This window comes from Myxocyprinus asiaticus, chromosome 9 (genome assembly GCF_019703515.2).
Source record: "Myxocyprinus asiaticus isolate MX2 ecotype Aquarium Trade chromosome 9, UBuf_Myxa_2, whole genome shotgun sequence".
NCBI classification, from domain to species: Eukaryota; Metazoa; Chordata; class Actinopteri; order Cypriniformes; family Catostomidae; genus Myxocyprinus; species Myxocyprinus asiaticus.
The window spans coordinates 37,369,738-37,396,820 of NC_059352.1; the positions used below are offsets into that span (position 1 = coordinate 37,369,738).

General features: G+C 42.5%; 1 protein-coding gene across 9 annotated transcripts in view; it reads left to right on the forward strand.

The window, feature by feature from the left end:
- Positions 1 to 27,083, forward strand: part of LOC127446378 (leucine-rich repeat flightless-interacting protein 2-like) — an 85,241-nt gene that overhangs the window by 20,477 nt on the left and 37,681 nt on the right. For all 9 annotated transcript variants that reach the window (XR_007898208.1, XM_051707273.1, XM_051707282.1 and 6 more), the window contains exon 3: positions 26,873 to 26,959. Coding sequence is in view for 8 of the 9 variants with exons in the window: in XM_051707273.1 (XP_051563233.1) it covers positions 26,873 to 26,959 (87 nt within the window). In the remaining variant the exon portion in view is untranslated. The remainder of the gene's footprint in view (positions 1 to 26,872; positions 26,960 to 27,083) is intronic.

The following is a 27,083-nucleotide window of genomic DNA, read 5'->3' on the forward strand; positions in this document are numbered from 1 at the left end:
CATACAGCATACAATTTAAATAACTGCTTTAGGCGAAACAACATTTACATGTAACTAAAACTTGCCTATTGAGACATATTTCAAATGTCAATACTCTGAATACTGGCTGGCAAGTCTGGAAATAGTCCAACTAGTAAAATATGTACATGTTTATATAAAATAGCATCTCAACTAATGTAAGTAAAACTAAACTTAAAATATTTGACTTACTCATCCGGAATTGTATCCTCGGCTGGATCAAATCGCTCTTCAAAATGTAAACATTCATCGTCAGAGTCCCGCTCTCCTCTGAGGAAAATGTGAACTCTTTGTCACTATCCAGTACCATCTGTAGAGCTTCCTCACCTGTGTAGCGTGCCATCTTCCAAACGTGCAGGAAAGTGAATGAATCTGATGATGAACTTGATGTTTTTTAAGGCATTGTTGGGGGTGTTTACCATTTGCATTGATCGCCTCAGGACATTACCGTATGAATAGCGCGCTCTGCTGGTGCGTGTGATCTCATTAGGGATAATGAGCTGAGCCAGGAGAAACTGTACATCGCTTGGTTTCATACAGATTACATTGCAGGAAAATATTTGTTTTAAATTTGAATTGTTTTATTTAAAAGTAGACATTTTAAGCTTACTTTAGACATATGTTTCATGTTTGTGTGATAATTATTCGCAGCGTTTCACTTCATTTTTGTGACGTGTTTCAGAAAGATGCTCGCGGAGACAGAGACGGCTGAAAGCACACCCTGTTTATTTTCTTTATTTTACAAAAGCACAAGGTTTTGTTGTTATTGTGAGTTTACACAAATAAAAGTAGACCCTTTATAGTTTCTAATGATGTCTTACACTTATCTGTATGCCCAAAAATGATGGAGTATTTTAAGTTGTTCCGCTGTTATGCGGAAAAAATCCAGCAGGACGCGCCGGCAAGCTAAATTGCTAATTTGGTACTAGAAAATCACTTGCCATTATATCAAACACAATTGAAAGCCATTTGGTTCATTTAATGAAGCTTAACATTGTCTTTGTGTTTGTTTTTGAGTTTCCACAGTATGCCATAGACTGGCATGTCTTAAGGTCAATATTAGGTCAGAAATGGCAAAAAAGAAACAGCTTTCTCTAGAAACTCGTCAGTCAATCATTGTTTTGAGGAACGAAGGCTATACAATGTTTGAAATGGCCAAAAAACTGAAGATTTCATACAAATGTGTACACTACAGTCTTCAAAGACAAAGGACAACTGGCTCTAACAAGGACAGAAAGAGATGTGGAAGGCCAGATGTACAAGTAAACAAGAGGATAAGTACATCAGAGTCTCTAGTTTGAGAAATAGATGCCTCACATGTCCTCAGCTGACAGCTTCATTGAATTCTACCCACTCAACACTAGTTTCATGTACAATAGTAAAGAGAAGACTCAGGGGTACAGGCCTTATGGGAAGAATTGCAAAGAAAAAGACACTTTTGAAACAGAAAATCAAAAAGAAAAGGTTAGAGTGGGCAAAGAAACACAGACATTGGACAGCAGATAATTGGAAAAGAGTGTTATGGATCTTAACCCCATTGAGATTTTGTGGGATCAGCTAGACTGTGAGGTGCGTGAGAAGTGCCTGACAAGACAGCCACATCTATGGCAAGTGCTTCAGGAAGCGTGGGGTGAAATGTCACCTGAGTATCTGGACAAACTGACAGCTAGAATGCCAAGGATCTGCAAAGATCTGCAAATTGCTACACATGAAGGATTTTTTGATAAGAATACTTTGAAGTAGTTTAAGAAGTTCTGAACATTTGTTTCAAATTGTAATAGTAATTTTTCACTTTATTAATGTCCTGACTATACATTGTGATCAGTTGAATGCCACTTTGGTGAATAAAAGTACCAATTTCTTTCCATAAGAGCAAAATCTGTACATTATTCCAAACTTTTGGCCACCAGTGTATATTGTTTAGGAGTATTTCATATCTATTAAGTTTACTGTCCCATGATATCTACTTTTTGTTTATTACAAGAGAAATTAGTACTATATTCATACAAATAAACACTTTACTGTGGCAACAATGAATTATCAGCAATGGTGAATTATCAGTATTCCATATACATGTACTCATATGTATTATACTTGTTATTTCTTACTCAAGGTGGCGCTGATGTTTCAGTTGATTTGACATTGCTAGCTGACATAGAAACAACATTGAAGTAAACTATAGCAAGTGCAACACATGAGCGGTATGATATGACTATTGTCATTTAGGTGTACTACTGAAATAATGTAAGTTGTTTGTCTATTTAGACTCAATAAGTGCCTGAGAAAATAAATATGTGTAACGTATGTGTAACTTAGGCGTAGCTGAAGTGTATCTTATGTGTAGATTATGTGTTATGTGCAGCTCAATATGTGTTTGACTGCCAGTTGCAGCTCATGAAATTTCAGTGTGAAAATAATGAATCCTGTTCTAGATTTTTCCTGATTTGTTGCATTATCTTTTTGATTTATGAAAAATAAAACATAAAAATAAAGCAATACCCAATATCTCACACAACTCACGCGAAAGGTGTCAGTGTTTCTGGTCCATTTCTCTCAATTTGTGAAACATTCTCAGCAGTTTGTGCCTGTGACGCTAAATTACGAGACAAACAGCGTCCCATATGGATTTAATATGGAATGCATTTTTTCCCTTCAAATACAAGATAATTCCTTATTATAAGGGATGGTTGGCAACATATATTTTCCTTTTATTAATTTTACCTGATAGTGCTTCATTGTCAGAGTGTCTCTCCACTCACTGTCATAAACTCCCTCAGTCATTAATGGCAAAACAGCATGAAATATGGCTAAAGGGAAGGTAACATGACAGTAGATTATGGACTTCTAAAGCAGCAAACAAGTGGGTATACCAAGGGTATATATATATTATATATATATTGATCCTTAGAAGTCATTATACGCAAACAGCTCTGGGAAAAAAGTAAGCATACGTGCGTATGGCCCCAACTACACCACTAGTTCTAATTATCCTTTCTTTCAAGGCTACTGATGACAGTTTCACCGAGAAAGACCTCCGGTATAAAGTGCCAGGAATGAAGAGACACAGTGCCGTTTTCTCGTTAGTCATGCAGAGTCATCTATCATCCTCTTCCGCTCTCTGTGCGTACAGTAGAAAACAAAGCTGATGCTTGTAGGCCATTGTATGTGTGGGGGGTTGCAGTAAGCCTGTAATTAAGTTGCTGGGTAGACTGAGGTGAGGAGCAAACAGGAAGTGATGCGTTATGCTCCTCCAAGAGCAGATTAGTCTGGAGCTCTCTTCTTGCCATGACCATCTAATCTCTTGCACTCTGTCACCTAGAAAACAAAAAACAAATCGTCCCCCATAAGTGTGCTTTACAATAACTCAGAATTACAGTCAAACCAGTTTATGCGGCTATCCTTATGAGGACTCTCCATAGACATAATTATTTTTATATTGTATGAACTATAGATTCTATCCCCTAACCCTACCCCAAAACCTAACCCTCACAAAAAAAAAAAAAACTTTCTGCATTTTTACATTTTCAAAAAAACATAGCTTAGTATGTTTTTTAAATGATTTGAATTATGGGGACACTAGACATGTCCTCATAAACCACATTTATAGCATAATACCCTTGTAATTACCAGTTTGTAACCTTACCCATACACACACTCACACACACATACTTGTGTTATCTGGGCAAAGTGTGAATCAGCATACTTGATATTCAAATTAACCCCTCTGCAAGAGTGGAGGAGGAGGAGGAACACTCTGGTTGTTTGTTCTCTCTGTCCCTGTGCAAATTTTGTTCTGTAGTCTTGCTCCTTGCCTATGGTTGTTTGTTTTGGAGCCTCGTCATGTTCAAAGACACCCAGAGTGTAGAGTTAAAATGTTCGTGTTAGCTCTGTATAACAACTGCCTTTAAAGGAATATTTCAGCCCAAAATGTTAATTCATTCTTTATTTACTAACTCACATGTCGTTCCAAACCCATATGACTTTCTTTCTTGCAGTCTTCTGGAATATTAACCTGTTTCATATGACGTCACTGTATGACCGTGCCGCCATGTTTATGACCAAAATTCCATATACTTTCAATTTGCTGCGTTTTGGGATGCTACATTTTTGTTTCTATTTATAAATCATGAAATTGTGATACTGCTGTTTAATTGCCAGACTCAAAATAAATTTTCTTTTATTAAAGTTTTATCTTTTAAGTGACCCGGCTTCATTTCGCCAAAGTCAAGCAGCGATAAAGGGGGAGAGCATAGATACCATTATCACTGATATCATTGATTCAGATAGAATTAAACTGGAAATGCACATTAGGGCTGGGCGATATGTCTTAAAAAATCATATTTCGATACTTTTCAGCAAATTGATGATATTCGATATATATCTCGATAATTATGTAATTGCTCTAAAATGGCTCAAAAGTGTTTATTTATGTATTTATTTTATCAGAGGAACTATCATTTCATCCAAACAGCCACTGCAGCCAAGTAGATTCAATATATTAAAGACATTAAATTAAAATATAATAATTAGTTTTTCATTAAATAAACACAAGGGAGAATGAAATTCAATAATTTTCATTGATATGCACTTTATATTTATATTGCATATACAGTACAATGATACATAGTAGCTTAATAAAAAGCATTATTTACCTTCCAGTGTTTTTACTGTGCAAATCTACTTCACTGGCTTATTTTTGAAACCCCAGTTGAACATTGCATAATACTAAATTATTACTGTGGGACACGTCAGGTTGATTATAATAATATAATTCTGAATTATCATTATTATTCTGATTATTAGATTTGCATTATACAAAAGTAATATATTTCTACCCTGTTTACTTCACCTCCACCTGGGGCTTTGTTAACGATTACAGCCTCAAGTCGTTTTGGGTATGATGTGACAAGCTTTGCACACCTGGATTTGGGAATTTTCTGCCATTCTTTTCTGCAGATCCTCTTAAAATCTCTCAGATTGGATGGGGACCGTCAGTGGACAGCCATTTTCAGGTCTCTCCAGAGATGTTCGATTGGGTTCAAGTCCGGGCTCTTGCTGGTCCACTCTTGGCTGTAATCGCTAACAAAGTTGCTTCAACTAAGTACGTTAAGGGACTGAATAATTATGTCAGTGTGATATTTCAGTTTTTTCTTTTTTATAAATTTGCAAAGATATAAAAAATCTGTTTTTGGTGTGTCATTATGGGGTATGGAGTGTAGATTGATGTGAAAAAATTAATAAATAATTGAAAAAATAAAAATGTGGAAAAAAAACAAATGAAGGGGTCTGAATACTTTCTGAATGCACTGTATACTAACACATTGGTGTTAAATGCCTCAGTTGCTTTCTGTGTGTTCTTCATGAGTTAAAAGCAGCTCTTACATTCATACAGACAGGATAATCACAGACATTTTGTAATATTTTAACCAAATTTGTGCAGAAAACAACTTTTGTAACTTCTGAATGAGAGATGTTTACAGTGATGTACCATAGCAGTATGCGTGTGCACTCACCGGTCACAGTAGTGTACAAAGACGAATAATAGATTTAAATGCCCGCGAAAGTCAAATTTGGCAGTATTTGTGCAGACCTAAGACCTGTATACACCTTTCTTGTGACTTTGCATGGATCAAAAGCATTTTTTTAGATTTTTCTTGATATCGTTTTACGGGTGTTTTTCCATTCATCGCCATTGTTCCTCCCGCTGATGCTCATAAGTATGGTTGCTGCGAGGAAAAAGTGACGTCACTGAAACAGGTCAATAGTGCTTGAAATTTACTAAATGTGTCCAATGGTTGGAGTTCTCTAATTTAAAATACTTCAAAATTATATCAAGGCTATTTGATTTTCTTATTGGACTGAAAGTCTATTCTGAGCTGGTCTCCCCGGGAGCGGAGGTAAACATAATTCACATTCAGTTGCCAAAGCTGGATCTCAGGGCCTGTATTCACAAAGATTTTTATTTTACCACTAGGAGTTCTCCAAAGAGTTCCTAGCTAGGAGTTTTTGCTTAAAACCTATTCACAAAACTGCTAAGAGCAACCAAGGAAATCTTAAGATAAGAGTAAGGCGGAGTTGACCTTGTTGCTATGGATGATGTCACGTTTTATGAGCGCACTCTTTTAAATCACCCACAGTGATTGTTAGGCAGGGAACCGCTATTTTTCAGTGAAGACAGACAACAATATATATATATATATATATATATATATATATATATATATATATATACAGTATATACAGTATATTTGGATAGTTAGGTAAATAGATAAATATATAGACAGACAGACAGATAGATAGATAGATAGATAGATAGATAGATAGATAGATATTTTTCGGTTGATGAACATTTCTTCATCCTTCATCCAATACACCACGATGGCCGTGAATGCCACCTTTTTTTCTCTACAGCAAGCACGCATCCATGAGAAAACATAAGCTGTGAATTGTGAGACGATGTGTGGTCTGGAGAGGGCATAATGTATATAGTTTGATAGATGATTCTGCTGATGGATGACAGAAATTCTCAATTCATCCATGCTATACAGTTTCATTTTGATGTGGCCAGGGAGAGCAGAGTTGTCAAAACCTTTATCTCCAGTGTAATTGGGTTGTTTCTATTCATGTGAGAGGTACCTGCATCTCTAAGTTTAAAATAATGAAAACAACCTCGCGATTCAGGCGATACCTTTTTTTAAAGGTCAATGTCAACATTATAATATTGATAATATTATAATATTATATTATTAAAATACATCAACTCAGTTGTGATTCAGATGATACCTTTTAAAATGGTCAATGTCATAATAATATTCTTATTAGTGCTGTCAAGCGATTAAATTTTTTATCGCGATTAATCACCTTTTTTTGTGTAGTTAATCGCGATTAATCGCAGATTTAAAAAGTGCTTAAATTTGACACTCTATATACTTCTTTTCTTGTCAAAATTCATTCATTTCCATTGTAGGAAAGATAACAAAACAGTATGTAGCAATATAATGCTTAAAGATTTTAACATTTTCCAAACAAAGCCTTCCACAATATAAAAATAGAAATGCACTAATTTAGCACCAGTTCAAGTAACATTAAACAGTTCCCAAAGTCTAAGTTGGAGTTTGACTAATTGAAAGAACTAGTCCCCACATAGGCTGCATATTCATTGCAATGGGCACAAAATCCCTTAAACTCTTATCCTCCACACTATTAATCTGCTGGTAGACTGTGGCTATCCGCTTTGTTACAGCAATCATGAAGCTGCATTCATGATTTGCATTAGAGCATCAAAGCCAGCGTCGCATTTGCAAACACATTTACAAAGGCTGAAAAATACTTGATTTCTATCACAAGTCCCATCTAGGCTTGTTTTGTACATCAAATAGTGCTAAGAGCTCCTTTCTTCATCATTTTATCACTGACAGGGAAGTGCTGTCAGAGATCCTTTTATTTACCGAGATAACAACCTCCGCGGCTCTATCATAGGAGAGAGCGTAGCGGTCAAGTAGCGTGTTATGACAGTACAGCCTATAGAATGTCTATGGGACCAGCGCGTTATGCTGTTTTATGCTAAGCTTGTAGACTCATCTTGGTAGAAGGGCTCTGGCTCTGTTTTGTGTGTTTGTGGCATGTGTGTCAGTTTAAAGACTCCGGGTGGACACGTAACAAATGTTCCGCCCTTTACACCAGTGCTTATGCTGTATTAACGGTCAATGCGTTAATCACGTTTAAGAAAAATTAACACATGCATTAACGTGTTAATTCTGACAGCTCTAATTCTAATACATAGTTTTTAATGTGTATTGACAGCAGCAGCCATGCTTTGGATCACTTGTTAGTCACTCTTAAGTTACTTAGTGAGTTACTCAGGATGACTTCTAAGCTGTCGTGGGTTTAAGAGCTACTTTTAGCATTAAAATGCTTCATGAACTACTCTTAGATTACATTTTTACCAAAATATTTTCCTAAAATTAAGAGTGACGTGCCCCTAATTTTTAAGAGTTGCTCCGAAATTTCCACTTTAGGAGCTACTTTTAGCCTTAAGATGTTTTGTGAATATGGGCCCAGATATTTAAGAGCTTCATAATGACAATTTGAATCATACACTATACTCTGAAGCCAAACAATAGCTTTGAGTGATGAGCAGACCATAATTTAAGTTGTTATTAAATGAAAATATATGTCCTAGCTCTGCTTGGTGCATTTATGAGGGTTCATTTAAAAAGTACCAATGTCCGATTTGTGAACTAATCGTTCTTTTGAATTTGATCTTTTTAATGAATCGGGTCATAAAATTGGTCTGAATTATTCAAATCTGACTTTTTGAGTCAGTCTAGTTTGAATCTTAACATTTCAATGAATCCAGTTCACTTAACTGTTTGAATGATTCGTTAAATCAAATCATGTTCAGCTCACCAATTCAATGATCCATTTGCGGCAGTTAACAGCCCACTGGAGGGGAAGATTATCAGTGAATAATGACTTATATTTAGGTATGCTGACATTAAAAGATTTGGAATATAGCGCACGAGTCATAAAGACCACTTTTAATATCCTTTTATGGTGCTTTTGCGTCATTGTTTTAAGCTCAAAAGCGTTAGTCCCCATTTATTGTAATTGCATGGCAGCAAACCGTACAATTGTTCAAAATGTCTCCTTTTTGCTCCACAAAAGAAAGAAAGTCATATGGGTTTGGAATGAAATGAGGGTGAGATGAAAAAAAAATTTGGATGAAATTTTCTTAACTTAATTTCCACCCTGTGAACTGTAAATGAAACTTACTAAATGTTTCCTATGGTAAGACATCTCTTATTACAAATACATCAAGAGTACACCAAGGCTATGTGATTTTGTTATTGGACTGTCTAACTAAAAGAAGTCTATTCTGAGCTGGTCTGCCCGGAAGCGGATTGTGAGGTAAACAATTCATGTGCAATAGCCAAAATTTTATCTCAGATATTTAGAAGCTCCTGAATGGTAATTTGAATCAGTTATACCTTGCTCCCTGCTTGGACCTCTGTCAATGTTTTGAAGAATTTTGCACATGCAAATATTTGCACAAAAACAACTAACACACACAGACACTCCCACAAACACATCCTACAGTGCATCTCAAGTACAGGCTCTACTTGTGAGTGCAAGTAGTTTAATCATTATTCATTAATCTAAGAAGATTAAATTCTGCTGAATACTACTTGTGTGGTACTGTATGTAGGATTATCACAGACATTTGGCTTCACACAGCAAATGATGAATAAGCAGCAATGTGTCAATTAGTCATCCAGCAATGCTTGACAAAATCATGTATTCAGCCAAGAATTACCAAATCCTATGTATTTCTTTCAGAATCTTTTGTTCCTAAACAATTGCAATATAGTACTGGACAGTCCCTTTGCTCTTAAAAGTGAGTTCGCAGAGTTGATCTCTTTCCTGGCTCTGAAAGAATCCAGTTCCTTATGGTTCCATTGGGAGGCTTGTGGGGTCCTGACACAGCAGAGGATAAGAACATCTGTCAGATTCGTCTGTTTTTACAGTGTTGTGTTTAAGAAAACCAGAAACTAAACATTAAAGTGCAAAATATAGCCCCCCCAATGAGGGAAGCCGGCCAAAGAAGAAAACAGATTGCATTGCATTCTTTCTTTCTTTCTTTCTTTCTTTTTTTTGTTTTTTGTTTTTTTTGTTGTTGTTGTAGAATTCATTGTGAGATGATGTGAAGTTGGATTTTACATTAGTGGTAATACTGTTATTTCACTAACAGCTACATTTGCTCACTTAACCACCATAACATGAAACCAACGAAATGTCTAAACTGGAGAATGTACACAAGTCTGGGTTTTAATGATAAGGCTCCAGTTTAACGCATACACATGGATCCCATGCTGAGTCACTGATCAAAGGCTCTCAGCTTTGGATCAGTGGAGTCTACTGGCATGTGGATGTTTTCAGACTTTAAATGCTCTTTACTGGTGATGTATTTCAGCAGACATTCTTGCATTGAAACTTTAGAATTACATTTTTGAAGGCTGTGGCTATGATCTGTGGTTATTTTATCCCTTAGCATCTTTTTTATTTTTTTCATTTAAGTGTTTAGTGGGGGAAATAAAATTTAACTATAAAAATAACCATTCAAATACACTATGCATCATTTCAGTAAAATAAAAAATCGATCAATCAATTATATATATATATATATATATATATATATATATATATATATATATATATATATATATATATATATACTGTATCAGGGGTGGGAAGAGTACTGAAAAATAATACACAAGTAAAAGTACTGTTCTTAAAAAATTTTGTTTGAGTAAAAGTACCTGTCCTAAAAACTACTCAAGTAAGAGTAAAAGAGTAGCTCATTTAAAAGTACTCATGAGTAGTGAGTATTGAGTACTGAGTTACGAAAGCTATGCCGCTTTATAATAAAAACTCGATGCTGCAGTTTAAAAATGTAGCACACATACTGTAATTTACATTCCCTTTTATGGCTGTTTGACAGAAAGAATAAAAAATATAGGTATTTTATAGGTGTTTGTGACTGACAACTTTTAAAATACATCACTTATCTATGATACTGTAAACACTACATGAATCTGATGGAAAAAATTAAAATAAAAGGGCGACATGATTACAGAAATGAAAAGATGAAAAAGTTATTTTCAATACAATGATCCCCATTTTATATCGCAATGTATGAAACAATTACATTAAAATCAGTTTGTGTAATGTCTAAATTTCCCTTAATGCCGACAGAGAGAGTTACTGTTGCACATAAAACATGTTCAGAACAATGCAAGGAATGCAAAAAAAAAAAAAAAAAAAAACTCCACTAAAAAAGCTGGGTCACTTGGCGCATCATGTATAGAGGTGGAAGAGCAGTTGTTTGGTACAGGGGCCGCATCGGGCTTCAAAGGAGTAATTCACACAAAAATGAAAATTCTCTCATCATTTAGTCACCCTTATGCCATCCCGGATTTGTATGACTTTCTTTCTTCAGCAGAACACAAATTAAGATTTTTAGAAGAATATCTCAGCTCTTTTGGTCCATACAATGCAAGTGAATGGGTGCCAAAATTTTGAAGCTCCAAAAATCACATAAATCAGCATAAAAGTAGCCTAATCCATGTGACTTCAGTGGTTAAATCCATGTCTTCAGAAGTGATATGATAGGTAGCAGGGAGGAGAATTTATAGTAAAACGACTTAAATATTGATCTGTTTCTCACCCACACCTATCATATCTCTTCTGAAGACATGGATTTAACCACTGGAGTCATATGGATTACTTTTGTGCTGCCTTTATGTGCTTTTTGGAGCATCAAAATTTTGGCATCCATTCACTTTTATTGTATGGACCTACAGAGCTGAAATATATTCTAAAAATTTTAATTTGTGTTCTGCTGAAGAAAGATAGTCATATACATCTGGGATGGCATGAGGGTGAGGAAATAATGAGAGAATTTAAATTTTTGAGCAAACTATTTCTTTAAGTAGCACATGGGGGGCCACATTGTCCTCCTTTTGAGATACAGTGTTCCACATTGATTTAGTTCTTGTATCTTTTAAGCCCAGAAATAGTTGTGTTCTCATTCTAATGCATGATGCACAATTTTATGAAGCTTGTGACTGGTGGAATGTTCTGCCTGAATTATTGCTCTACAAAGGTTTTCTTTTCTAAAACTTTTCTATCAGGCATTAGAAAAAACTTGATAAAGGCTAAGCATAATTATAAAATATTTTATCATCTCTACTTTCCTGGTAATTTATTATACAAATTAACACAATCTCTACATCAGGGGTTGGTATTATTAAAAAAACTAACAATATTATTACAAAATATTATTATTAAAAATGTCACTGTTTTATTCTATTACATTAATAATTTTAAAGCTACTCAAGTTAGCCAAAAGTAGTGAGTGGTTTTCTCATTTCCTTGTTATTGTTGTTTGATTAATAGCCTTTATATGACATAGCCTACTAGACAATGCTCAATTCGATTAGATGTACACTTCAAGTCCAACATTTTGATGCAAATACGCTTTTTGTCCCACTGTTTATGTTCACTTTAGACCAAACCGACTGCGTTTACATTAATGCCTCACCAAGACGGGCATTGGCGGAATTCTAAAGTGTATTTGACCATTTATGCGCATACTATTACGCATTAGCGCACAAACATTAGCCGCCTTGGTCCACCGCTCGGGTCGATGCATATCAGCACCGGCATCAGACTCGAGTTGCGAGGTGGGCATGGCGCCGCGGCACACATCGCGTGGTCAACACGCCGATCTGCCGCTACCTGTTCAGCCCTTGGACGGGCCTTGCATTCCTGTGGGCAGGAGTCCCCTTAGTGCAAGTACCACGGGCACGCAGCCGCGGGCTCCGGGACAGGACCACGACTGCGTTGGCATGTCAACTGCCTCGAGTTGCTCGCAATGTTGCTCGCCCTGCGGAGGCTTCGGCCGTTGATCCAGGGCAAGCACATGTTGGTCCAGACGGACAACACGGCGATGGTAGCGTACAGTAGCAGCCAAGGTGGCTTGCGCTCGTGTCGCATGTCGCAACTCGCCTGCCGCCTCCTCCACTGGAGTCAGCAGTGTCTCAAGTCCTTGCGAGCTATTCACATCCCGCATGACCTCGCGCTCAGGGTAAAGTGGAGACTACACCCCCAGGTGGTCCAGCTGGTTTGGAGTCGATTCGGTCAAGCGCAGGTAAGCCTGTTCGCTTACCTGGGATCCTCCCACTGCCCTCTCTGGTACGCCCTGAACGAGGCTCCCCTCGGCACAGATGCACTGGCACACAGCTGGCCCCGGGGGCCGTGCTAGTATGCGTTCCCCCAGTGAGTCTACTTTCAAGTCAAGTGCAAGGTCAGGGAGGACGAGGAGCAGGTCATCCTAGTGGCACCCTACTGGCCCACCCAGACTTGGGTCTCGGACCTCACACTCCTCGTGACAGCTCCTCCCTGGCAAATTCCCCTGAGGAGGGTTCTCCTCTCTCAGGGATGGGGCACCATCTGGCACCCACGACCAGACCTCCAGGAATGTTCATGTCTGGCCCTTGGATGGGATGCGGAAGACCTAAGTGGCCTACCACCCGCGGTGGTAGACATGATCACTCGGGCTAGGGCTTCCTCTATGAGGCGCCTGTATGCCTTGAAGTGGCGTCTGTTCGCTAAGTGGTGTTCTTCCCGACACGAAGACCCCCAGAGATGCGCAGTCAGGTCAGTGCTTTCCTTCCTGCAGGAGAGGCTGGTGGGGTGGCTGTCCCCCCCACTTTGAGGGTGTACGTGGCCGCTATGGTGGCACACCACAATGCAGTTGACGGGAAGTATTTAGGGAAGCACGACCTGATCATCAGGTTCCTTAGAGGTGCGAGGAGGTTGAATCCTCCCAGACCACACCTCATTCCCTCATGGGATCTCTCCGTGGTCCTGCGGGGAGCCCCGTTTGAACCCTGGAGTCAGTTGAGCTAAAGACAGTCTCTTGAAGACTGCCCTCCAGACTGAGCTCCATCAAGAGGGAAGGGGACCTGCAGGCATTCTCTGTCAGTGACACATGCCTGGAGTTTGGTCCAGAATACTCTCACATGGTCCTGAGGCCCCGACTGGGCTATATGCCCAAGGTTCCCACGACTCCGTTTAGGGATCAGGTGGTGAACCTGCAAGCGAAGCTGCCCCAGCACGCACCAGACACAAAACGAGAAGGTGGTGAACCTGCAAGCAAAGCACGCACCGGACACAAAAACGAAAAGGCTAGGTCTGCCTCCTTTTCGTTTTTGTGTCCGGTGCGTGCTTTGCACATCTACTTGGATCACACGCAGAGCTTTAGAGGCTCTGAGCAGCTCTTTGTCTGCTTTGGAGGACAGTGGAATGGGAGCGCTGTCTCCAAACAGAGGATCATCCACTGGGTCGTTGACACCATCGCTTTAGCACGGCCCCTGGGGCCAGCTGTGTGCCAGTGCATCTGTGCCAAGGGGAGCCTCGGTCAGGGCGTACCAGAGCGGGCAGTGGGAGGATTCCAGGGAAGCGAACAGGCTTACCTGCGCTTGACCACCCTCATGGTCCAAGAGCGCCACCTTTGGCTCAACATGGTTGAGATGCGTGAGGCTGACAAGGCACGGTTCCTTGATGCCCCCATCTTCCAGGTTGGCCTATTCGGCAACACCATCAAGGACTTTGCCCAGCAGTTCTTGGCGGTGAAGCAGCAGACGGAGGCCATACGTCACATCCTACCCCGGCGCAGCGCAGTGTAAGACCCTGCACCCCGTCTGCTCATCGCCAAGGGCGTCCTCCTGCAACAACAACACCGGCTCCGCCGCAGCCCGCCCCCGTGGCCCGGCCCCAGCGTGGAGCCCAACGCAGGAAGCAGATGCCACCTGTCTCACAGCCGGCCGCTAAGAACCCGAGGAAGGCTTCAAAGCGCCCCTGAGATGGGCAACCCTGGGGCAAGGAGACCCACTTCTCTGGAGCTGGTGAGCAGACCACTCCATCCCCCGGTGGAGGGCCGGGAGGAGAATCTTTTTTTTCATTTTCATTTAATTTCGCCGCATGTCCAAGAGGCTGCGGTACCCAAAAGTTCATCAAAAGAGCAGTTCCTTGTTCCCTGGGTCACATGTCTGGTGTGCACGGCCGTCATCACGACCACCGTCCACCGTCTCATCTTTGTAGGTATGGCACTCCAGCGGCTGTCCCCCCGCCCCTGTGCGCCCAGCTGTGGCACAAACACGCCCACACGAGATCGGGTCCGGTGGACTACAGGGACGAGACTCCTCCTCACCCCCCCTTCGGCCAATCTTATGGTGGGCAGCAGGAGCCAGGTAAGTGCTTCGATGTCCCTGGACTCAGCACGTCCACTGGGATCGGATCCCATAGACGTGGCACCTTGAGCTCCACCCCGCTGCGAGACCCCACCCGCCGGTACATCCGACATGATCATTCCCTTGGTCCCCCTCGCCCAGAGTTTGGGCGCGTGGTTCGCACTTACCAACCCGTCGCGATGGCTGGTCTGGACCGTCCGACTCGGCTACGCGATTCGTTTCGCCAGGTGCCCGTTTGCCTGTACAAAGTCCTCCCCTTCGGCCTGTCCCTGTCCCCTTGCGTCTTCACGGAGGTCGCAGAGGAAGCCCTTGCCCCACTAAGGGAAGTGGGCATCCACATCCTCAACTATCTCGATGACTGGTTGAACCTAGCTCACTCTCTTGAGTTACTGTGCACACACAGGGACCGCGTGCTTCGGCACCTCAGCCGACTGGGGCTTCGGGTCAACTGGGAAAAGAGCAAGCTCTCCCCGGTTCAGAGCATCTCTTTTCTCGGTTTGGAGTTGGACTTAGTCTCGATGACAGCACCCCTTACGAACGAGCGCGCACAGTCGGTGCTGAATTGTCTGAAGGTGTTCAGATGGAGAACAGCGGTTCCAGTGAAACACTTTCAGAGGCTCCAAGGGCATATGGCATCCTCAGCGGCAGCCACACGAGCCCATCTCGAGTCCCGAGATGGGCATGGCACTGCGGAACACATCACGTGACCTTCACGCCGGTCTGTCGCCGCCTCTTCAGCCCTTGGACCGACCTGGCATTTCTACGGGCAGGGGTTCCCCTAGAGCAGGTCTTCAGGCGCGTCGAGGTTACAACTGATGCCCCCAAAACAGGCGGGGGCGCTGTATGCAATGGGCATACAGCCGCCGGCTCCTGGACTGGCCTGCGGCTGCGTTGGCACATCAACTGCCTAGAGTTGTTGGCAGTACTGCTCGCCCTGCGGAGGTTTCGGCCATTGATCTAGAGCAAGCACGTGTTGGTCCGGATGGACAACTCAGTGATGGTAGCATACATCAACCGGCAAGGCGGTCTACGCTCCCATTGCATGCCACAACTCACCCGCCATCTCCTACTCTGGAGTCAGCAGCGCCTCAAATCGCTACGAGCCACTCGTATCCCAGACGACCTCAACACCGCAGCGGACGCGCTGTCACGTCAGGTTACCCTCAGGAGAGAGTGGAGACTCCACCCTCAGGTGGTCCAGCTGATTTGGAGTCGATTAGGTCGAGCACAGGTAGACCTGTTTACTTCCCGGGAATCCTCCCACTGCCCACTTTGGTATGCCCTGACTGAGGCACCTCTCTGTATAGACGCCTTGGCACACAGCTGGCCCCCTGGACTACGCAAGTATGCATTTCCCCCAGTAAGCCTACTTACACAGACCCTGTGCAAGGTCAGGGAGGATGGGGAGCAAGTCATCCTACTAGCACCCTACTGGCCCAACCAGACATGGTTCTCGGATCTCACGCTCCTCGTGACAGCCCCCCTGGCGAATTCCCCTGAGGAAGGACCTTCTTTCTTCTACGGGACGTGGAGGACTTAAGTGGCCTACCGCCCGCGGTGGTAGACACGATCACTCAGTCTAGGGCTCCCTCTACGAGGCGCCTGTATGCCTTGAAGTGGCGTTTATTCGCTAAGTGGTGATCTTCCTGACGCGAAGACCCCCAGAGATGCGCAGTCGGATTGGTGCTTTCCTTCCTGCAGGAGAGGTTGGAGGGGCAGCTGTCCCCCTCCACATTGAAGGTGTATGTAGCCGCTATTTCGGCTCATCACGATGCGGTAGATGGTAAGTACTTGGGGAAGCACGACTTCAGGTTCCTGAGAGGCGCTAGGAGGTTGAACCCCTCCAGGCCGCGCCTCGTCCCCCCGTGGGACCTCTCTGTAGTCCTTCAGGGTCTACAGGGAGCTCCCTTTGAGCCCTTGGAGTCAGCTGAGTTTAAAGCACTCTCTTTGAAGACTGCCTTCCTGACTGTACTCACTTCCATCAAGAGGGTAGGGGACCTGCAGGCGTTCTCTGTCAGCGAATCGTGCCTGGAGTTCGGTCCGGGTTACTCTCATGTGATCCTGAGACCCCGACCGGGCTATGTGCCCAAGGTTCCCATGACCCCTTTTAGGGATCAGGTGGTGATCTTGCAAGCGCTGCCCCAGGAGGAAGCAGACCCAGCCTTGGCGTTGCTGTGTCCGGTGCATGCTTTACACATCTATTTGGATCGCACGCAGAGCTTTAGAAGCTCCAAGCAGCTCTTTGTCTGCTTTGATAGACAGCAGAAAGGAAGCGCTGTCTCCAAACAGAGGATAGCCAACTGGGTCATTGACGCCACACGATGGCATATCAGGCTCAGGACGTGCCACCCCCTGCGGGGTTACGCACCCACTCTACCAGGAGTGTGGTGGCCTCTTGGGCCCTGGCCAGTGGCGCCTCTTTGGCAGACATCTGCAGAGCAGCGGGATGAGCAGCACCCAACACCTTTGCAAGGTTCTACAGTCTCTGGGTTGAGCCGGTCTTGTCCCGAGTAGTGGCAGGCACGAGCAGGTAAGTTCCGGGACAACTGGCCAGGTGTAACGCTTGCGCATAGCACCTTTCCCCTCCCTTGAGGGGAAGACATGCGCTCTTGAATCCCAGTAGTGTTCACAGACTGTGATCCCTGGATGACTTTCCTCCTTAGCCCTGTGACAGTTGAGTTTGCGGAGAAACTCACTGCCGGCTCAGTAAGTGCACTAATGAGGCCCTGTACTGAGGTATGTGCTCCGCATGTGCTGGTACCCCCGAAGGCAACCCCATGTGATATTTTTTGCAAAATAATTTCTCTCTGTCCCCGGTTGCCATGCTTTGTAGAAACTCCTCCCCCTTTGGGTAGGACCTACCATGGGACCTCTCCACATGACATCCTTCCGACAAGGCTCGGTAAAGACCATGTGACGTATTTCCACTCAAAATACCCCCCCTTTTTGGGTGGGGTGTGGTCTCCGCAGTGTCTTCCCCTTGGGCTCCCAAGAGTGACCCCTAGTGTCACTACATCGACACAACATCCTGTTCCCTCCATCAGGGAACGGAGGTTACGAAAGTAACCATGACATTTGTAACCCCGTGTGATGTATCTTCCACAAGACAGTTTCTCTTTTGGTAAACCCGCGTCTTCCTTGGGCAGAGTTTCCCTCTGCCACCGGTTGCCGTGTTTGTAGAGCTCCGTCCCCTCTGGGTAGGACCTACCATGGGGACTTCTCCACATGCGACACTGCCGACAAGACTCGGTAAGACCATGTGACGTATTTCTACACAATTGCCCCCCCTTCAGGCAGGATGTGTTCTCTGCAGTGTCTTCCCCTTGGGAAGACATTTATGGCCCCCAGCTGAACGATTTCCATTCTTTTTTGGAGAGAAGAAAAGAAGAGAAGAGGTCACGGCTGGGGCGGCCTGTCCCCATTTTGGGAAGTTGACTTGTCTACGAGTGCGGTGGACCATATGACGCTCATAGGAGCATTAGGGAAGGTTACGTGACCGCCAGGTGCGGTGTCTACGAGGCATGCAATGGTTTTCCCGTCTCCCACCGCCAGTCCACGTAACACAGTTCAGCTAGTTGTGGCGTTTCGTATAGGGACCTCTAGTGTCACTACATCGACACAACGTCGAGTGAGTGACAGATAGGGAACGTCCTGGTTACTTTCGTAACCTCCATTCCCTGATGGAGGGAACGAGATGTTGTGGCCCTCCTGCCACAACTATGAACTACCCGCTGAAATGGCCGGGACCCTGCCATTCCCCTTTTTCCTTAGTCAACTGTAATGTTTTATATTTTACCCTAGAACTTTTACCTTGCCATATATACTGTACCGTGACATTAGTTTAGCCCATTCTATTAACTAGTTTTAAGGTAAGTCAATTGGTAAAGACTGGAAAAGATAAACAAGTCTTGGAAGTATATTTTGTTTAATTGACTCTATTCTGGATCCCATACTAAATATTTTTTATCAGATTCCATCTTGTTATATCTGCTTTAATTTTCAAATTCACTGGCCCATAGTTAACTGACATCAAGTCTTTCATATCTTTAGGTAGGTAAATACCTAAATACTTAACTGATTTTGCTTGCCAGTCAAATGTATACTTTTTTACTATTTCACCAGGAGGGCTATAATTATACATCAATACTTGTGTCTTTTGGACATTTAATTTGAAGCCTGAGAGGGAACCAAAAGCTTTAAGGGTTTCCATTAACTCTATGAAGGAAAGTGAGAGGTCTGTTAAATATATTAGTATATTGTCTGCAAATAGTGCTATTTTGTGTTCACCTCCCTGTATATAAATTACTTTTATATTTTGATTCTGTCGAATCCACTGGCTTAAGGGTTCAATAAATAATGCAAAAAGAAGAGGTGACAAAGGGTGTCTTGTACCTTGCTCCAGTGTGAATGCCCCTGATAAATCAACATTTATCTTTATTCTTGCTGTAGGTCTAAAGTAAAGATTCTGTATAGCTTTTATAAATGAATTGTGAAATCCAAATTTCAGCAGTATGCTGTAAAGAAATGCCCAATTAACAGTCAAAAGATTTCTCTGCATTAAGACTTAGAATTAGGGCCTTTAAGCTATTGTCTTGTATGTGTTTAAGAATATGAAGTGTTCGTCTAATATTATCTTGCATTTGCCCATCCTGCACAAAACCAGTCTGATCCAAGCCAATTAACTCTGGTAGGATAATTTCCACTCTCCTTGCCAAAATTGATGTGTACAGCTTATAGTCTACATTCAGGACTTGCAATCTTCCCTTCCTTCGATATCACTGAGATTACTGCCATGAGGGAGGTATCTCACCTACTTGTAGGGCATGGTTAAAGTTGTGTTCAGTTCTTGTTTAAATGCTCTATACCACTCTGATGTAAACCCATCCGGACCTGGGGATTTATTCGACTTAAGCCTAGAAATAGTTCTATTTAATTCTTCATCTGTTATTTTTGCAGTCAGCATAATATTTTGATCTTCACTAATATAAGGAAGCTTCAAAGACCCAAAGAAAGAATCCATTTTAAAAGTTTCTGTGTTCTGTGTTTGAGAATAAAAATTTCTATAGTAAGTTTCAAATGCTCTCTTGATATCATTTAATTTGTGACATAGTAATTTAGTTTTGGGATTTTTCATTTTATAAATCGATGAATCTGCTTTTTGTTTACGTAACTTTCTAGCTAATAATCTCATTGATTGGCCTTCTACTTTATAATATCTCTGCTTCAGAAATATCAGCTATCTGTAATGAGTCTATTTGTGTTTTTATTTTCTTAATCTGTTGGATTGTATTCACTTTTGAATTCTTCATGTTACTCATCTCTAATTGTTTTAGTTTACTTTGAAGAGTGTTGAGATTTATTTGTCTACAATTCTTCAGGTTTGAAGTAATCGCAATAACTTTTCTGCTTTACCAGCATCCCACAATAAAGCTGCTGTCACCTCTCCATTATAATTTTTATCTACATATTGCTCAGTTTCAGTTCTGAGTTGTTGCTTGACCTGTTGATTAGGGGTGTGACGATACACTTAGCTCACGAGACGAGAAGATACATGATACTGGGTTCATGAGAACGAGACAATATTTTAACACTATATACACTACCGGTCAAAAGTTTTGAAACACTTACTCATTCTTTATCATAATTTTTTTTTCTTCACATTTTAGAATAAAATAATAGAATTATGTTGTGACTAAACAAAATCCAAAATAAATCAAAACTATATTATATTTTAGCATCTTCAAAGTAGTCACCCTTTGCCTAGAATTTGCAGACATGTACTCTTGACATTTTCTCAACTTCTTGAGGTATCACCCTGGGATGCTTTTTAAACAGTATTGAAGGAGTTCCCATCAATGTTGGGCACTTATTGGCTGCTTTTCTTTATTATTTGGTCCAAATCAACAATTTCAAAAACTTTTTAAAAAATACATTTTAGTTTTGTAATGAAATAAATTAATATGATGGCACAAATATATTTTTGTCTACAAAACTAACTTGTTTTTTCATGGGATATTGGTGTCAAGGGGATCTGCCAATAACCCTTTGTCAAATCCAGTGTCGAATAAAATCAAGCATTGCCCAACCGATCGAGCAACTCATCAACGCGAGGTATTGGGTATGCGTCAAATTTAGACACCGCGTTGACTTTTCTATAATCCACACAGAACCGTACAGACCTGTCGCTCTTAGGTACTAGAACAACCAGGCTGGACCAATCGCTGTGGGATTCCTCTTTTACCCCCATATCGAGCATTGCATCCAATTTTTCCAAGACAATTTTCTTTTTGTGCTCAGGCAATCGGTAGAGACGGGTACATACCACCACCCCCAGCTCAGTCTCGATGTGGTGCTGGATGAGGTCCGTACGACCCGGTAGAGTGAAAACATGTCTGCAAACTCCTTTTGAAACTTGGCAACCTCTGCGAGTTGATACGGTGAGAGGTGGTCTCCGCAAGTGACCGGGGTGAAATGATTGTGTTTTGTATTCACCTCTGGCCCAAGCTCCGCCCTCTCCTATCTACTATCATAGCCAACATCTCAGGGACTGCCTTCCTCCACAATTTCAGGAGGTTGAGGTGATATATTTGATGTGCGCCCCCTCTATCAGTTCACTTTACCTCATAATCAAGATCCCCCACTTGTCGTGTGACCACAAAGGGTCCTTACCACTTGGCGAGTAATTTGGAGCTCGATGTGGGAAGTAATACAAGTACCTTATCTCCCGGTGCAAATTCCCGTAGCCGAGTTCCCCTGTCATAGAGTCGGCTCTGTCGTTCTTGAGCTTGGAGCAAATTCTCCTGTGTTAGTTGCCCCAAAGTGTGGAGTTTTGCTCTTAGATCAAGAACATTGAATTTCATTCTTACTGTTTGAAGGTCCCTCCTCCCAAGCTTCACGTATAACATCAAGCACGCCGCACGGGCGCCACCCATACAGCAGCTCAAATGGGGAAAACCTAGTGGAGGCTTGTGGGACCTCTCGTACTGCAAGTAACAGGGGATCGAGCCATTTGTCCCAATTTCTAGCATCCTCGTGCACAAACTTACGAATCATATTTTTAAGGCTTTTATTAAATCACTCCACCAGGCCATCTGTTTGCAGATGGTAAACGCTGGTGCGGATTGATTTAATGCCCAATAATTTGTAAAGCTCACGTAGTGTCCATGACATAAAAGTTGTGCCCTGATCGGTGAGGATTTCTTTCGGAATCCCCACCTGGGAGATTTTTTGAAGAGTGCCTCTGCAACACTGCATGCTGAGATGTCCATTCCAATTCTCTCGAAGGGGACCTCAATCAGCGGAAGAGGGCACAATGGCGCTTTTGGGGTGGCCGGTGAATTCACCAGCTGGCATTCGCGGCATGCTGCACACCACCTGCGGACATCGCCGCCAATGCCCGGCCAATAAAAATGGGCTATTAGGCAGTTCAGTGTTTTTCTTTCCCCTAGATGACCTGCCATGGGATTATAATGAGCTGCCTGAAACACCATTTCCCGATGGCTCTGCGGTATTAAGAGCTGGGTTGTATCTTCCTTTGTTTGACCATCCTGCGTCACTCTATACAACCGCTCATTTATAATTGTGAAATAAGGATATGAAAGGGTGACACCCGGCCGGAGTTGTTGACCATCGATCACTCTCACTTGGTCAAAGGCGTGCTTAAGGGTTTCATCTCGCGACTGCTCCAAAGGGAAATCCCCTTCGGGATATCACGTCATCCTGACGTGGAGCAGACGAAGACAACCCTGGGTCCGCCTCCCCTGCCAGAGCATCGCACATTTCACATCTCATCGCTTTTGTGCAGGACCCATCCGCGCATATTCCCTTTAATACATTTCTAAATTCAGGCCAATTAGTCCCCAGAATCAGCGGATGGGTGAGGCGGGAACTAACCGCGGCCTCCACTCTACGTTTTGTTCCCCGGAATTTAATCACAAGGGCCACCACAGGGTAGTTGTGAATATCCCCATGCACACATTTCACCCTCACCATTTTAGCTGTGCCCAAAGCCTCGTGTTGAACCAAGCATTGGTGGATAGTGGTTTGATTACAACCCCTTGACTCTTACCGGTGTCCGGTACGCTCCGGCCGATCGGGGGCAGCCTGCGGAGTGTCGGGGATCCGGACCATCATTCCCAGCTCCATCACAGGGCATTGATCCCAGAAGTGTCCCAGATCCCTGCAACTCCAGCAGACTGGCCCAGGCACCTCGCCTGCACCTGCGTCGGCAGACACGTCCACCTGAGGGGGAGAGCGGCGGGGCACTGTTGGCGACAGGAAACCCTGCACGCGGGGAACCGGCTTCGGTGGCGGGTCTCCTCGCCTCCACGGGGCAGGAACGGGCTCTTGGGAGAGAGCAGAGTGAGAGAGAAGAGGGGAGGGGGAAGAGGATGGGGAAAACATAGAGGGAGGGGAAAGAGAGTGTGAGGGCTCTTCCGCCCTCGGGTACGCCATCATCTGGTCTTCCGCCAATTGGACTGCTTCCTTCAGCGACGCCGGGTGGTGACACTGGACCCATTCCGCCATCCTCTCCGGTAGTTGACGGATCAGCTGCTCCAGTGCCACCTGGTCGATAATTCCCTCGACCCTGCGGTCCCCCGCCAGCAGCCATTTTCAGCAGGCGTCTCAATGTTGTTGGGAGAAGGCAAATGGGTGGCCAGACTTTTCCAATTCCATGGATGGGAAGAGCTACCGGTACTGTTCTGGACTTCTGCCAACCCGTTGCAGTATGGTCTTCCTTAGGACACTATAGTCCAGGAGACTAGCCGCTGGCAGTTGTTGGGCTGTGAGTTGGGGCTCCCCGGACAACAAAGGAACGAGCCGGGCCACCCATTGAACTCGCAGCCAGCCCCAGATCTCAGCAGTCCACTCAAAGAGGTCCAGGAAGGATTCTGGGTCATCCTCCGCCCCCATCTTCATGAGCATGGACGGGGGCATAGGGCTACTGTTGTCTGGAGTCGCAGCCGGGGCTTTCCCCTGACTTAGGAGGCTCTGGATCACCTGCCGGTCCTCTGCCTGAGCTCTGAGGATCTCATGGAACCGATGATCTTGGTCCTGTTGGAGCTCAAGCAGGGCCTGTTGGTGGGAGTGATGTAGGCCGGCGAGGAACTTGAGGACCTTAGCCAATGGTGAGGACTTCATGAGGTGTACTGTCTTTGATCTTGATTCTCGGGTTTCGGCACCAATGTAACACAACTTCAAAGAAGAAGGGAAGGAGAACACAGGGAAGCAGTTTTCCAGGCTCAGGTAAGACTTTTAATCGGCCACTTTAATGTTTCATAACTTTACAAACTCATCAGCTTCACAGGCATGTAGATTTTTAAAAACATTAGCTTCACAGGTATGTAGTTACTTAGACACATCAGCTTCACAAACACAACAGATTAAACGCAACAGCATCAGGAACACCGTGGCCTTCCTTGTGCCAGACTCTCTCTTCCTCTCTGCTGGTGGTGTGGCTGCTTATTTGCCGCTCTCCCCATGCTCACTGGAATTAGAGACAGGTGTTAAACATAATCTAGCTCAGGTGCAAGCGCCCTTACCGCTTTCTCTCTCTCCGGACGGATGCTTGACCATGCCCCCGCTGCCACAATGTCATACCCACATTACCAAGCTAAATCTTTCATGACTGATCTTATGTTTTAAAAAAAAAATGGCCAGTTTGTGCACTTCTTCTCCATCAGCGAAAATAATTTCAGAAGAAACTAAAGCAGTGGTGTTTTGTTTGTAAACAAATCAATGTTTTTGAATAAATCTTTTAAATGAACAAATAATTTTTATTTACTTCCATAATTGTTTGTGTGGTAAATGACTCTGTTTTTTAACTAATCAGTTGAGGCAATGGCTGAATGAGTCACTCATAACATTAAAGGCAAAAATATGCTAAATCTCTAAGCAAAATCATTACTGAACCAGCCAAAGAAAAATTTTATCAAAATAAGCAATGAATTAAAATCACCACAACTATTTGTATAGCCAAAAATATAAATATTTAAGTAGCCATGTAATGAGCAGGATAATGTATAGTCAGCTGGTCATTTTTGAGGAATAAACCTCTGATCACCTGTCAATGACCGACTGACCATTACCTCTTACGTATACAAGAATATTCCACTAAATAATTTTTTATTAATGTGATGCAGTGATGTAACTGAACATTAAGGTTAGGGTGTTAAATATGGGTAAAACAGAATTATTGTTAAACCTGATAGGAGTATTGTGCTTGCAACTCTTTATATTCTTTTTATCACTCTTGTGTTTGTATCAGTAGACGGATTCACAAATTTGTTTCTGCGTTATGTCTTATGCTTTCCATCGTTATATGTCTCAGAAGTCACAGAAGCTTGTGAAAGTGGCACTGAAGTCTCCAGCTCCCTGCATGCTATTGATAGACCAGTGGACCTGTTTAGCAGGATCTAGGACAGAAGCTTGTCTGATGCCTCCTTTTCAATGAGTAGACAAAAGAACTGCATTTGCTTTCTAACAGTCTGTTTCCGTTGCTTGGCAAGCTTGTTATGACCAGTGTGCCAGAGATTTAGCCAGTCTTCATACAGTGAATTATAACATATAGTTTGGTTTACTGTCATACATTGTATTACAGACAGTGTATGTATTATTGCCAGTCCGTTATTGTAAATGAAAATTTTGAAATTGACCTGCTGATTAAAAAAAGATTAAATAAAAATAAAATTATACGTGCAGTCTGTTTGGATTTACAAAAAAGATTGCAAACAAATGTCAGAACCAATAGGGACTTTGTCAGCAATGTTCTCAAATGAGTATTGTTGAATAACTAGATTGTTATATAAAAGTATTACACCATATTCTTTTTTGTTTTTAACAAACAGAAAGGCTTATGGGAAATGATAATGACAACATACCTGTAAGATTTCTGTTTACTCTAGCAAAGTATGAAATGCTTATGAGTAGCTTTGGGTGTAGATGCTATAAATGTCAAGAAGCAGATTTCCAATGTCACTGTTGTCCAGTTGAAAATGCTTGGGTAGTTCCTTCACTACATTTTTCAGAGTAACACTTTAAAAACACTGACCTCTACTGAGTACTTTTGGACATGTTCATGCAGCAGAATTATGGGTCAAAATATCCTCAACTGAGGGAAGTTTTTAAACTCTAGTCTCTTAAAATGTTAGATCAACGTGTGAGGGTCAGTTCATAATTGGTAAAGGTGAACTTTATATTTGTAATTGATGGTGGAAAGCAGTGAGCTGAAAGCCTTTACAACGTTTCAAGGTTTATGAACAGCTTATAGTTAAGCATGGTTTTTTTTTTTTTCTGTTGTGCTTTGGGCTTCACATGTTGTCCGGAATTGACAGCTTGCAGGCAGTGAGTGAGCTATTCCTTCCTGGCACTGTGTGTGTGTGTGTGTGTGTGTGTGTGTATGTGTGTGTGTGTGTGTGTGTGTGAATTGGCAACTTTAAATCACAGTCTGCTTGCAATATTACAACCTATTAACAGTCTATTAACATTTTGAGTTGTGTGAAAATATAATTATATGTTTAATCCTAAACCTTCATGTTGGCATTTTTTTTCTTAATTAAACATTTTCCTGGTCTTATAGTGATAATGGTAGCCACTTCAATGCTTTGAGTGACACTGTGTTGTCTCCGGACCACCCACCCCAAAACTGGCATTCATCTGCTACAGCTGAGATCAATGATGAGATTACAAATTTGCGCAATTGATCACTGAAAACTTGTGAATAGCTTTTGCTTTGCATTTAGAGTTCAAGAAGAACTCTTGAACTCAGTTCAAGTTTGTTTCTGTCATACTCTGCCTTGGCTTTCTCATCAACACAGGTAAATAGTCCTGATTTTCCTGTTTATTAAATGTAAATAAATATATATATATTTTTTAGCACAGTTTGGTTTATTTGCCTGCCATGTAATGTATTTGGTTTCATGTCAGTATTTGGTCATTTGAATGTCCAGTAGAACCAGCAGATTTAGGTTTAGTTTTTGCACTATTCAGGATCTGGCACTGAATATCTGCTTCTTTCTCTCTTTTTGTTACTCTTCCAGGCGGAGACAAGACTGGCAGCAAAACGGGCAGCACGGGCAGAAGCTCGAGAAATCCGTATGAAGGAACTAGAGAGGCAACAGAAAGAGGTCAGGACATGATTCATTTTGCAAACTGCTGTACTTCTGTTTTATTTTGGGATATAAGCTGCATTATAGATCTTTTTTTTTTTAAGTCTTGCATATGCATATAGTGTAACTGTTTCACACTGGA